This window comes from Lottia gigantea (genome assembly GCF_000327385.1).
Source record: "Lottia gigantea unplaced genomic scaffold LOTGIsca_50, whole genome shotgun sequence".
Taxonomy (NCBI): domain Eukaryota; kingdom Metazoa; phylum Mollusca; class Gastropoda; family Lottiidae; genus Lottia; species Lottia gigantea.
The window spans coordinates 1,240,880-1,255,817 of NW_008709716.1; the positions used below are offsets into that span (position 1 = coordinate 1,240,880).

The 14,938-nt window shown below is 30.9% G+C and overlaps 1 protein-coding gene across 1 annotated transcript; it reads left to right on the forward strand.

Annotated features, from left to right (window-relative positions):
• Window positions 1-461: 461 nt before the first annotated feature.
• LOTGIDRAFT_125410 (hypothetical protein) lies at window positions 462-14,658 on the forward strand (the record flags this gene model as incomplete). The annotated part of the gene is made up of 29 exons (XM_009062277.1): window positions 462-823; window positions 984-1,125; window positions 1,425-1,523; window positions 1,743-1,826; window positions 2,064-2,209; window positions 2,543-2,654; window positions 2,940-3,053; window positions 3,209-3,336; window positions 4,092-4,240; window positions 4,498-4,571; window positions 4,989-5,129; window positions 5,352-5,534; window positions 5,650-5,748; window positions 5,942-6,025; window positions 6,219-6,337; window positions 6,530-6,641; window positions 6,833-6,946; window positions 7,093-7,307; window positions 7,478-7,536; window positions 7,715-7,794; window positions 8,055-8,195; window positions 8,509-8,700; window positions 9,403-9,498; window positions 9,715-9,798; window positions 10,080-10,310; window positions 10,579-10,695; window positions 10,835-10,962; window positions 14,244-14,330; window positions 14,520-14,658. Coding segments are annotated over 29 exons (3,831 nt in total), but the record flags the coding sequence as incomplete, so codon positions are not given.
• Window positions 14,659-14,938: the final 280 nt, after the last annotated feature.

A 14,938-nucleotide genomic window follows, 5' to 3' on the forward strand; every position in this document is an offset into this window, starting at 1 on the left:
TAATAAGATGTATGTATTAATTGTATCTATATTGATATCTATTGTAGCCACAAGAAGTCCTGGTGATCCATGTCGAGCTGATGAATATCACTGTCTATCTGGAGATCAATGTATACCTGCCAGTTATCAATGTGATGGAGAATTAGATTGCCAAGATAGATCGGATGAAATCGGTTGCAGTAAGTAGCCATTATATTTATCTACCGGTAGTTTTGCAAGGATTTTGCTTTTAAATTAGATAGTTTGTTGTTACTCACGTTTGCAGAATTGCTGTGAAATGTAAGTTATTTTGAAAGCAGTAATTCATATGTTGTATTTCACATTGTTCAAATCCTATTTTAGCTGCTCCAACGATCCGTAAACCTCCACGACCAGATGTTGAGGTTGAAGTTGGTGGTGAATTTAGTATTTTCTGTGAAGCTGTTGGTGTACCTACTCCACTGATTGTATGGAGATTAAACTGGGGTCATATACCATCTGGTGATAGAGTAACATCAACTAGTATTGATGGTCGTGGATCATTGACTATTACTGGTGTTGTACCTGATGATTCTGGTGCCTACACTTGTGAAGCTATCAATAATAAAGGCAGTATATTTGCTGTACCAGACGCCATTATAATTGTCAGACGTCAATCTGGTATTTGTAAACCACCAAGATATAATTCTGATGCTAAGAGTGAGGCTGAATGTATTCGATGTTTCTGTTTTGGACAAACTGAACAATGTTTCAGTAGTGGACTTTATAACACTAAGGTAATATCATGTATTTCATCGAGATCTATCTTCAGAGCAAAATACATAGCCACATGCTTTGCCATAGCGTGTTAGGATTGACCCCAGGCTATACGTTCAAAATCAAAATAAACAACTATTTTGACATTTGAATTAAATTTTTGAATTGTGTTGAGAGATGTCATCCCTTATTTTAATAATTATATTATATTTGTAGATATCATTAGGTAATAAATTAGAACTGGTAAGAAAAGGTGATTTGTTTCCAGTTGAAGAAGGTTTTATTACATTCATACCATCAACACGAGAATTCTCTGTTCAAGATTTCCAACAAGTGCTTCGCGGTGACAGTTATTACTGGAAACTACCCAAACAATATCTTGGCAATAGGGTAAGGTTTAATTAACCTCTTCTTAAGGTTGAGCTTCATGTATTTATATGGTACTCTTAGAACAATCATTTCAACCAATTGTTAATGAGTGTTGTGACAATTTCCTCCTGGACTAGATTATATTCAAGAAGAAATTTTTGTTTAGTTCAAGTGGCTTTTGTTATGTGATGTACTAATTAGCTCTTGTATTTTACTTATATATATATATATATATATATATATATAATATATATCTTGCATGTGGTAATATTTATCTTGATCCTATATTGATGTTGATGAAATATTTGGATGTTTTATAGATTACTAGTTATGGAGGTGATTTAACCTATAGAGTATATTATGATGTACAAGGTTTTAGATCTGGTGACCTTACTTCAGATCCTGATGTCATTATATCTGTAAGTCTTACTTTGAATTTCTTTTTAATTAAATGTTATCCTTTAATGAAAGTTAATCCTTTAATCAAAACAAATTATTAGGAGAAATTATTGATGTTTGAGTTTATATTTGTAACATATCCTAATGAGATACAGCTCTCAGGGATGAGATTTTTCCACAAAAAATATGTTATGAAAAATTATAGTAAACATAATACATGTATTTTTATTTGTATGTAGGGTAATGGTATTACCTTATACCATAGAAGTCGACAACAAGCCAGACCTGATTCACAATTTACTGTTGATATACCATTAACTGAGGTATGTTACTTCATATTATTTAGATAGCTTTAAAAATATCATTAACAAGTTTGTTTAAAAGATCGTTAAAGAGAAGTAATTGATTTATTTGTATGTCTGAAGGGAATATAATAAGAGTCAGTCCCTTGATATCGAAATTGTAAATTTGTTGTTTTTAATGAAGCTTTGATCACATTTAATATAATATTTTGTAATATAATAGGGTTGAAATAGTATAAGTGATACTTGATATTTTAGTCTAGTTGGGATAGAAGTGAAACTTCAAGAAGAGGGGATACATTAATCTCGGAATATGCTTCTCGAGAAGACTTGATGATGGTCTTAGAAAATGTTACCAGTATATTAATAAGAGCAACTTACGATACTAGACAAACATCAACCAGGTAAGGAAGGTCCACGCAGAACTTTCTGATTATCAAGAAGTTGTTTGGGTCTTAAAATCCATCAAAGAGTAACTGAAACTGATACAAAGTATGGAAAGACATTTCTGGGCATTCGGTTGTTTTTATAGACTAAACGACTTACCAGAAGCCAGATAAGTATCTGTAGGTCTACCATCACGGTCTACAAAAACTGGTTGAATTAAAGAGTTTGGTGAGATGAAAAACACTCACTGTTGATTATTTGCTTAAATCCCCACACTTCACGAATAGTTAAGAAATGGAATTATTATTCAGTAAGCAATGTTCCAACCTATTTGTATTTTATTATTACAGAATCAGTAATGTTTTATTGTCCTCTACAACTCAACAAGAAAGAGGATTTGGTAAAGCTGTTAGAGTTGAAGATTGTAGTTGTCCTACAGGTTATACTGGTCTGTCTTGTGAGGTAAGATCATTGTTACAGTTTATCTTTCTAAATATGACTATGACATTTTGACTCTTCTCTTATATTGGTGTCTTCTAAAATATCAGATAGTCTCTTAGAAAAAAATTTAGCTACAAAATACAGAAATGATACAGAATCTTGCTTCAGCCTTCAGCACTGGTGGTTATTTCCTGGAAAGCATCAGTAACACAAAGTAGAGTGTTGTTTTCTATTGAATGAATCATGTCACATCAATAGATATAAACTAAAGGGTATGTTAAGTATATTATATTGTGACTATTTCAGCAATGTGCAGCAGGTTTCTATCGAGTTAATAGAGGTAGATATTTAGGTGAATGTGTACCATGTAATTGTAATGGCCATTCTAATGATTGTGATCCATTAAGTGGTGTATGTAGGGTAAGTGTTAATTAGATTGTAGTGGTATTAAAGGTAGCATACCTGATAATTGTGGCTACTTAATGATTAAAATATTTGCCTGTAAAATTTTTTTGAACTATAAAAAAAGGTATTGCCAAAATCTTGAAATCAAATAAATATATTATCTTTTGTAGAATTGTAGAGACTATACTACAGGCCCCTACTGTGATCTGTGTTTGGAAGGCTATGCTGGTAATCCAAGAAGAGGTACCCCTAATGATTGTCAAGCTTGTCCATGTCCATTAACAGTAAAATCTAATCAGTAAGTATTGTGAGCAAATTATGCCTATTTTGGGCAATAGAAATGATTTAAACTGGTAGTAATTTAAGCACTATACTATTGATTCACTGGAGTTATACTGATAAGGTGTGTGTATGTTATAAGGTTGAGATATAAATTATATTGTATATTTGTAGGTTCAGTAGTACTTGTATATGTTATAAGGTTGAGATATAAATTATTTTCTATATTTGTAGGTTTAGTAGTACTTGTATATGTTATAAGGTTGAGATATAAATTGTATTGTATATTTGTAGGTTCAGTAGTACTTGTGTATGTTATAAGGTTGAGATATAAATTATATTGTATATTTGTAGGTTCAGTAGTTCTTGTTTATGTTATAAGGTTGAGATATAAATTATATTGTATATTTGTAGGTTCAGTAGTACTTGTGTATGTTATAAGGTTGAGATATAAATTATATGATATATTTGTAGGTTTAGTACTACTTGTGTATGTTATAAGGTTGAGATATAAATTATATTGTATATTTGTAGGTTCAGTAGTACTTGTGTATGTTATAAGGTTGAGATATAAATTATATTGTATATTTGTAGGTTCAGTAGTACTTGTGTATGTTATAAGGTTGAGATATAAATTATATTGTATATTTGTAGGTTCAGTAGTACTTGTGTATGTTATAAGGTTGAGATATAAATTATATGATATATTTGTAGGTTTAGTACTACTTGTGTATGTTATAAGGTTGAGATATAAATTATATTGTATATTTGTAGGTTCAGCAGTACTTGTGTATTAGATAACGATGGGTTAATAACCTGTACTAACTGTCCTGATGGTTATGAAGGTAGACAATGTGAACGATGTGCTGAAGGTTTTGAAGGAAATCCTAGAGTTGTTGGTGATAGATGTGTTCAAGTAGATGGTGAGATTGCTTTATTTATTTCTTTACAACTTCGATATCCAAATAAAAAACTCTCTCAATCTTTAACTTTAAAAATCAGGAACGTAAATGGTTGGGTTGGGTTGGGGCAATTCTTTCATTAGTTTGTTAATGGTAATTAATTTCATTTGTAAATGCCTGATTTAAGGACTGTGTTTTGTGAACTATATTCCTATATCTTGTGACACTGTTGGGTTTGAAGATGTTGTATTTAATGATATATTGATGTTATATTACAGTGACTGAAAGATGTGATCCTAGAGGAAGTTTATCTCCTACTCCTAATCCTCTTACTGGAACATGTACTTGCAGGGTTTGTATAATATTGTTGTAATTATAATAATCCTGTTCTAGACATCACTATAAAAATCTATACAAGCAAGACAATTTCATCCATCAAAAATCTTATCCAAAAGAATTAAAAGTTGTATAGTAGTGGATTCTACGAAAGAGAAGTACCATCAGGTGTTTTGAAGAGAGTAATCATGATCTGCTTTGTGTGCGTGACACCTGGCACAACTATTATGGTAAAATCATGAGATACAACCAGATCAATTCATGTCTGACCAAACTAATCAAATATACTTTCAAATTTTTATAGAAAAGGGAATCAAAGATGATGAATTTCTTTGTTGAACATGTTTATTAAGTCTGATATATCTAACAAAGGTCTTGAATTTTGAAATCATGTTTACAATGGAGATACTCAAACTGTGTCTCTGTATTACAGGCTAATGTACAAGGTCAACTGTGTGATCAGTGTAAAGCACAATCATACTATCTATCATCAGACTATCCTTATGGTTGTTTAGCTTGTTTCTGTATGGGTGTAACAGAATTCTGTACCAGTACTTTACAGAACAGAGCTCAGGTATGTTAATTTGTGTTTTATATTAGCCTTATAGTCACTGATTTAATTGTACAGTAATACTTCTGTAGTTGTAATGAATAATGGTCAGACATTTTGGATTCATTTATAAGCACATAATTATTCACATTTGGAATGTTCTGTAAATGAATTGAATGCATGGTAATGGACATATTATATTGGATAACATAGTTTGATGTGTATTTATTTTCAACATATTTTCAGATTGGTGTATCATTTAACAATGATAGAATGGGAGTTACATTATCTGATATGTTACAAAGAACAACTATTAGAGATGGTTTTACTATTAATTCTAATGATAGAGAATTAGTATACCGTGGCTTCCAGAATCAACCTAAAGAAATCTACTACTGGAGTTTACCATCTAGATTCCTTGGAGATAAGGTAAAACTGTTTATATCTGGATATGAAATTGAAGAGTCATAATTGATTTGTAAGATTTTAATCATTGGTAAATAAAATTACTATTATTGACTAACTGTATGTATTATTATGTCAGGTATCTGCCTATGGTGGTTATTTAAGATTTACTTTACGGTATCGACCTGGTATTGACAACAGTCCTATTAGTATTGAACAACCTATTGTTGAAATTAAGGTATGTTGGATCAGGCTTTATTTTTTTTAAGAAAACCTGTCTCTGTAACCATGATGAAGTTGAATTAAGATAAAGTTATCTAGGGTTTTAAAACCAGACAGTAAAACAATTGTTAACATTTTGACCAAACTTTTATATTCTGTACATTACTTTTTGTGTGTGATGCAATATTCAAATTATTTTTTTTTTATAGGGAAATGATATTGACTTAATCTACAAAACTGATAGACAAGTTCCAGCTAATTCTCAAGAACCATTCCAGATTTCATTATTTGAGGTAAATTTTCTAAACTAAATAATTGGAATTTCATTTCTTGCACCAAAGAAAACACATACACTGTTAATGTAATATAAGGATTATTATTTGTAGGACTCTAACTCTTATGTTTATTTTGCCCAGAAAACTCTGAATAAAGCATGGTATAAAGCAATATATATACCAAACATTAAATGTATGTATTTATTTGTAGCAAAACTGGTTCCGTATGGATGGTCAGCCAGCTACCCGAGAATTTTTATTGATGGCCTTGGCTGATTTAGATGCTATATTGATCAGAGCATCATACACTGAGGAAACAGATGAAGTGGCGTAAGTCTTGTTGATTATTGTCAGTGGTAGACAATTTGATGAAAATTCTGAAAAAGTTTACCATTCCAAATACATGATTCATATAGTTGATATAAACATACTTCTAGAAGTAATATTTTTTTTGACCTTAAAAGGTGACTTAATGACGCCTGTGAAATAATCTGTGTCTCAATATCTGGTGGATTTTTACAGATTAAGTGATGTTACTCTGGATGTAGCTGAGAATAGACAGACAGGACAAGATAGAGCCTGGGCTGTAGAGGAATGTGCTTGTCCTAGAGGTTACAAAGGCTTGTCTTGTGAGGTAATTACTTTATTTATATTAAATAAATAAATATCTTTGTAACATCCCACAATCAATACCGTATTACCTTTTTTGGATGACAAATCAAGAATTAGCAGTAAATAGGGAATTGCCTATGGAATCCACCATTATATCACATCATTGTCCTTTCATCATCATGGGTATGTTAAGTGTAAATTTCTATATTACAGGACTGTGATACTGGTTACACTAGAACTGGTAGTGGTCTGTATCTTGGTTTGTGTGGCAGATGTCAGTGTAATGGCCATTCTAATGAATGTGACCCAGAATCTGGTGTTTGTAGGGTAGGTTTGAAACAGATTTCTTTGTTGAGAGATTGTAAAATAAAGAAGTAGTGGTGGTTAGTTTATGTAAAGTTTCAATACAGAAATGAAACTTAAAATGTAGTTCGAAATTACATATTTGAATTATTTTACTACTATGGTTTCAGAACTGTCAACACAATACAGAAGGTGATAGTTGTGAAAGATGTCAAGCTGGTTACTATGGCGATGCTAGTCGTGGTACTATCAATGATTGTCAGAAATGTCCATGTCCACTCACAGAATATCCTAACCAATTCAGTCCAACATGTATCTTAGATACTGATGGTCAAGTAACATGCACTGCTTGTCCACCTGGTCATACTGGACGTCGATGTGAAAGGTTTGTTGTTGTTTATTTGACCATTCAAAAATTAAACTTATGTATGAACTTTTCTTGAAAACTAATACATTATAACATTTTTTGCCCTATAATCTAAAACAAAGCATTTTTTGATAAAATATATCTATGTAACAACTTCAACTCATCTTGTTTGTTGTTCTATACTTTAGTTGTGTACAAGGCTTCGAAGGAAATCCTCTACAACCTGGTGATTCTTGTAGAAAGTCAAGTAAGTAACAGAATTTGTATTAGATAAAGATCATAAGTTGGACAGAATTACTGTTACATGTATGTCATCTTCAAAAAAGACTTGTGAGATACTGTTTATTTATTTATTATAAAGGTATCTATGTTAAATATTTTTCTAATAGTTAGTATGTAATGATAGTACTTTCTTCATTTTATAGCTATACAATGTGACTGTGATCCTAGAGGAACTATACCTAATGCTCAATGTGACGCCAATACTCGACAGTGTTTGTGTAGGGTAAGATTACTTTACTGGTAAAATTATTTACTAATCTCCTTCCAACAGTTAAAAAATGATCCTTTGCCAACATACTGCTCTCTAGATATTGTCTCTGTATATACTACAGAAAAGAAAGAAGTGGGAAACATCAATTTGGTAGCAATTTTGATTGGTGTCTGTGTAGGTTCCTCTCTTAAAGGAAAAAAGGTTTAAACATTGGTATAAAGTTGGCCCTTTCCAAATTTATGTGAATTTAAAAGTGAAATTATTTATTTTAGACTAATGTACAAGGATTAAGATGTGGATCATGTAAAGCAGGACATTTCTTCCTAGATAGATCGAATAAAGAGGGTTGTTTAGCCTGTAATTGTATGGGTATAACTAATCAATGTACTAGCTCCTCATATTATAGAGATGTGGTAAGTAATATTGCCTTGTTATTCACATTGACTAATGAAAAACCTAAAGTAAGAAAAAAAATTGATCTAAAAATCATCCCTCTTCTTTTTCACTGAAACAGTGAATGGCCTATATCATTACTTTTTAGATGTCGTTAATTCTTGAATTTCATTATAGTTGTCCATTTTTTGGATATTTGTTAAAAACACACACAATATAATTTGTTCTCAGATGAATGTGTAGAATATTAATATTTATGGATTTAATGTCTAGATGGAAATATTGCAAAATATCAACTGAGATCCAAGTTAATTTTGATAATGTATATTGTAGATAACACCAACATTCCCTAATGATGGATCTCATAATTTTGGTTTAACCAATAGAAGATTAAGTCGCATGATTAAAGATGGTTTTACAGTGGACGGCTCCAGAAACCAAATTACTTTTAACAACTTTGCTAGTGTACAGAGAGAAAGAGAAAGTCTTTTTATTCAAGTACCCCCAAGGTTCCGCGGTGACAAGGTAATTATGATTTAAATCTTTGGAAGGTCATATTTAAGTAAGCCCATATCATATTGATGAGGAGTTTTATCCGGTTTCTCTCTTCAGCTATTTTGAAAAACATATACTTCAAATAGACCTCAGATCTTACTATAAGTATAATATTATCAGATTATTTGAGAAATACTTGACTCTTGACTGCTTTAGGCCAGATAAAGGTCTTCTGTATAAAATTTAAAAAATGTATGTATTTTTTTTTTGTATTTTTTGAATGTCCCTATCTCAATTGCAACTCAATTTTTTGTCTTATTTCAATTCAAGCAGACTTAGATTAGGGTAAGAATATTAACATATTAGGTGTTGATTATTTCATGGCTTGTAAGTTGCTTTGGGGATTGTTTTTTTTAACAAATTTGGTGGTGGAGAAATCGGAGAAAAACGTTTGTTTGTTTTGTTATGGTCTTAATTCCATTGGTTAATTGGTTTCTGGTTGTCTTTGATGTTTGTTTCTTTCACTCCAAAAGTTTTCGTCTTATACAGATCTGGTATTTTCATGTCTAAACTTTGGATGTCTGACCTGTCTTATTGAGGACTTGTTCCTTCTTGAACCACTATCAAATTTTTGTTGAATTGAGTACCTTGGGTCAACCTGTTCGCCATATCAAATTATATCTAGTTTTGAGCACAGATTTGAGAAGATTTTACGAATGGATGTATTTTCAGGTAACATCATATGGTGGAAGATTGAAGTTCACATTAGAATATAATACTGCTGCTGATTCAGGACAGAAATATATGGATGTTGATTTAGAAATTATTGTAAGTTTCTGATCTGCAAAAGATTGCTTATTGCTGAAAGTTCTACATCAAATAAATTTTAGATATCATTTAAGAATCCTCATATAAACATATAGAATATTAATAAAGCAATTTGTGTATGTATTATCATTTATGTAAAGATATTATGATGTCCTCAATGTTCCACATATCAATGAAATTTTGTGACATTTTTTATTCACTGAATTTTAACTTCAGAGCAACAACCAAAGAATATACTTATTATTGAATCCTTCACCAAATCCACAAGAGACCAATACATATGACATCTTATTACGAGAGGTAAGGTTATTTAGCATAGGGTTTATTTATTTATCAGTACAATTCTATATTATCTTCAGTTTTGAGGTATCACATAGGAATCACAGTAGTGAAGAAATTGGGTATACAACAGATGTAGTATGAAAGCATACAGAACTTTGCTATGAAAAAAGATATTTCAATAACAAAATTTGAATAGTATGAATTGATTTACAGTTTTTTCATGAATGTACATGTTCTGTTTAGAAAAGACTAATGCCTATTTGCTGGGGACTAATGCAATATAAACCTAAATCTTTTAGGAAAGTTTCCGTATGTTAGATGGATCAACACCAAGTCGAGGTTCATTCCTGGCTATGTTAGCTAAAATAGATGGTATGTTAATAAGAGCTACACACCATTCCATGATGGACAGTATCACTCTACGAGATTTATCAATGGAAATTGCTGTACCAGGACCAAACGGCAGACGTCGTGCACCAGAAGTAGAATCTTGCACATGTCCAGAAGGCTATACTGGATTATCTTGTCAGGTAATAAATAACTTTTATATTTTCTCATTTCACCTGAAGATCACATTGTAAATTGTTGAAACGTCGTGTACAATAAAACTCAAGAATAGTATACCATAGAATTGTGTTCCATTATTTAATGTGATCACTGTATGTTTAATGGAGTAAAAGATTGTTTGGAATATATTTTATTTGCTTTACAATTTGTTTGTAATATTTGACATTTTTTCTCAAGCTATATTTCTTATGATTAAAACACTTTACACATACCATTTGATTTTTTGAACAGGAATGTGCTGCAGGATATTTAAGAGTACAGGATTCAGGATCAGCTATAGGAAGATGTGTAAGATGTAACTGTAATGGTCATGCTACTTCCTGTGACCCCAACTCTGGAAAATGTTTGGTAAGTTTATTTTCTGTTTCTAGAAAAAATATTCTCATGACCTCTGTGCAGATTGGTTTCAGGACATTGTTCTTGTGACAGTATCCCTCAGTTTCTTACCACTATGGAAGATAAGTAATGATAAGCTGGTTTTTTGTAGAATTGTCGAGATAATACTGAAGGAGATAGATGTGAGCGATGTATTGATGGTTACTATGGTGATCCTACAGCTGGAACACCCAATGATTGTAGAAGATGTGCCTGCCCACTTACAGTAGATTCCAATCAGTAAGTTCAATTCATTTATGTTTCACACATATTCAGGCTGTGTTTAAAAACAGGTTTTTGAGTAATGACTTCACAAATGTTTAGATATTATATGAAATATTTCTATGTGCAAAAGACAATCAATTGCAAATACCAAATCCAACCAACTCATAACTCATTAGAATAAGGCTTGGCATTTCATTTATTTCTATTTTATAACTCACAAAAAATATGAATTACAAATGCACAATTCTTAATTTTATAGTAATTGGAAATTGAACTACTATGGCTTTTGCATGTTTACTGTCATTTATTCATGTTATTTAGCTTTAGTTATCATGCATGCAAACTTGCTTGTAAACCAAAATATTTGTAAGTAATGTCATCCGAAACTCTTCTGCCTAAATATTCTTCAATATACATCAAATGACCCCAGTCTTTCATTCTATTTAAAAATTTCATTATATTACAAGCCAATGATTGATATTGACCAGTCTATTCTGTGGATAATAATGAGTACACATTTAGTCACAAGACAAAATCAAAAATGAAGAGATATTTACTTCATACTTTTCTGCACCTTATTGGGCTCAAATTTGTCCATTTACATGCAAATTTGGATAAATATTATCGAGGACCTCTAAAGCCTGTCATGGTCATCTATTTCCTTCTCTGCTATTCTGAACTCTTTTCCAACTTGTTTTATTGAATGTCCAGTTGATTCCATGAATCCCAAACGTTCGGAAGTCACCAATCAACCAACCACATGATGTGTTAACTTTCAACCTTGACCTCTAGGTATTTATATATAAAGCTTTTACATGATCTAATCCTTGATATCACAGACCAATATTCTATTCTTGTCCCTGATGGTAGTTTTTAGTGAAAGCTGATAAGAATATGGATTGATCAACAACTAGAATGTATCAAATCGACTTGTTTAACCTTGATAATTACAAGATACTTCTTAACAACCCAACACTTTCATTCAACCTTCTTCATCTCATTCATAAAATGATATCCTTTCATATTCACCCACTATTGTATTTCCTACATTTCTTAAATCAAAGTTATTTCCTCTCTTTAGGAAACAATAACTATAAACACTTATATCTTACTTAGAGCATTTCAAACAATTGACCAAATTTACCAAATATGTTCAGGTTATTCTATTTGTTCCTGTCTCTTTAGTCCAAAAATGACCTCCATTTATTGATTGATAGGGACACAACAGTTTTGTGCAAATTTTGACTTCAAAAGCTTCTATGTGTAAGCTAGATTTGAGACAACAGAAGATAACTTTTATCTGTGATGGATCACAGAATTGGATGAATCAGAATTCTTAAAAGTTTTAACTGCAAGATTATGCTGTGCACTGTTTATATGACATACAGACATAGTCATAGATAAAGTAGCATAGAATATATAGATATATAGATATACTATATATGACCTTATTAACTCATTGATTCACATTATGAAGGGAATACAAATGATAATACTGCCTGTAGGAGTATGTGAAATGACAGTTAATAAATGTTAGAAGCAGTATTATCTTGTGCTATTTTATGTTGTGTAGTTAATTTTTGCCAGTATCAGTAATAACTTATTAGATAATATATCATTATTTTGACAGTATAATAAATGGTGTTGTAATGGGAAAGAATCATTCTTTACACTATTTGGTTGACAGGAATATGTCGTCCCTTTAAAACTTCAATTTCAAAAGATCAAAGGCACTGATATGTTGCTTTTTTATGAAAACTGCATTCTATATTGTTTGATAATTTGATATGAGAAAAGTATTGATTGAAGAGCTGTCTTTGTAATGAAGTTTTTTTTTTTTTTTTTTTTTTTTGCCCTATTTGATATGTTTAGTAGGCCCTATTAGATGTTAAGGGATTGTAGAGGATTTCTAAATGTTTTATGCTTATCAGGGACACTGATAGCTATGGTTACTGCAATTCCACTAAAACTAATGGTTTTCTGATGTGACTCCCACAAAATTTGATTCGCATACAAAATTTACTATCCTTTGAAAAGTAGTTTTTAGCTAAATTCTTATTTTAGTGAAAACGATAATTTTTTTGCACCACAGAAAATCAGCCAGTTGTGATTAGGCGGTATAGATTATGTATCAAGAAATCCTATATCAAAATTTCTATAATTCTGACAAAGTAAAAATTTTACAGGCCCAAATTGTTTACTTAGTAACAAAATAACGAAGTTTGACATTGGCCTATATAAAACCTATTTCCTACTTAATGATAGATGGAAATATCTGAGAACTATGTGGGAGGGATGGGTTATATATAACATATAACTTTAAATGAATAATTGTATGTATATTGTGATGTTAACAGTCAACTATTTGGGTTATGGTAGGACTAGTTGTTGTAGAAAGCAACAGTTATTCTATCTGACATTTTCAACTTATGATTATATAACATTTAACTAATCTGACCCTGAAATACCAGTTAGATTACTTCACAATCCAGACTCCTTCTTTACTTTGATTATTTTCTCTAGTTCAAATGTTAATCTTCAACAGTGGAGTGGATGGTTTTTTTTTTCATGGGAAAATATATTTCTAATGTTAGTTGGCTGATGCTTGATGACTTGATTATGTAAATTTAAATGTGACGCTCAGTTTATACCAATTATGATAATTCTTGGAATGTGTTTATGAAGCAAATTATAGAAAGACTGGTGGATTATTGTGTCTGAGTTAAGATGTTTTAGTATGCGAATGAAACATTTAATACAATGATTATTTCATTGGAAAATGGATGAAAGATATTATTTTGGATTTATTTTAATTTCCATTATTTTGTCTGTTACACAAGGAAGAGTCATTGTGTAAGATTTTAGAATTATTTTCATCATGTACATCATTGTTCAAAAGAGATACAAAGCTGGTAGGAACTACTATTGGAGTCCTAGGTTTAAAACTTGGCCTATTTTTTGGATATTTAGGTTGTTTGTTGCAAGTTACTGAAGGCTTGTTAGAGTATGTTTCATTACCCATCTTTTTTCATCCTATTTTCCTTAAGAACATCTTGTACAATATTGGTTCAATATTGTATCTGCTTGAAAATCTCACATCTTATATATATAATGCCTTCCTCTATAATGTAGTTTGTTTGTTTGTACATTAATATCTTGTGATGTACAATTACCATTATTATTTACTGCAGAAACTAAAAAAAATTAAAACTTTAAAACTTTGTGAATTTATTATAGATTTTTGGTCTTATGAATTTCACATATTTACTGATGGAATATATATGTTATTTTTTCAGATTTTCACCAACATGTCGATTAGATCCTGGTTTTGAAGTTATTTGTGATAGATGTCGTGTAGGATATACAGGACGTGATTGTGGAGAGTAAGTGTTTCAATATTCAATTTTTTTTTCTCGGTCAAATGGCAATAAAAGTTGATTGATATAAAACAAGCCATCAATTTATTCAGTTTGATTATGATATAAGTACCTTTAGGACAGTGGTCCCCTTTAATTAGGACTTAAAATAATTTATTAGCTGATATAATAATGATATCTGCTATTAAATTATAGATGTGCACCAGGTTACGTTGGTAACCCAAGAGAAGTTGGTGGTTCCTGTCAACGTGAAGAAGGTAAATTATTTTCATTTGAAGGCCATTGGTTTCATAGAGCAGACAATATTTTTTACAATTGGATATTTTTATCATAGATTATCTAATAATTTAATGACATGAACGATAAGATTTTTCACACTAAAAATGCATACGAACCATTATATCTGGACATTGTAAAACATATACATTTTCTCTCTTTTTGGATAAAAAGTTGATATTGTTCGGTATTTTATTGTAGTTGATTACAGACCAAGAGTTACTGTTTCACCAATTCGTGTCTCAGAAAATGTGGGTGCCACTGTCATGTTCCAATGTAATGTACAGGGTAGAGGACCATTTAATGTGGTATGGAGTAGAAATGATGGTAGACCATTA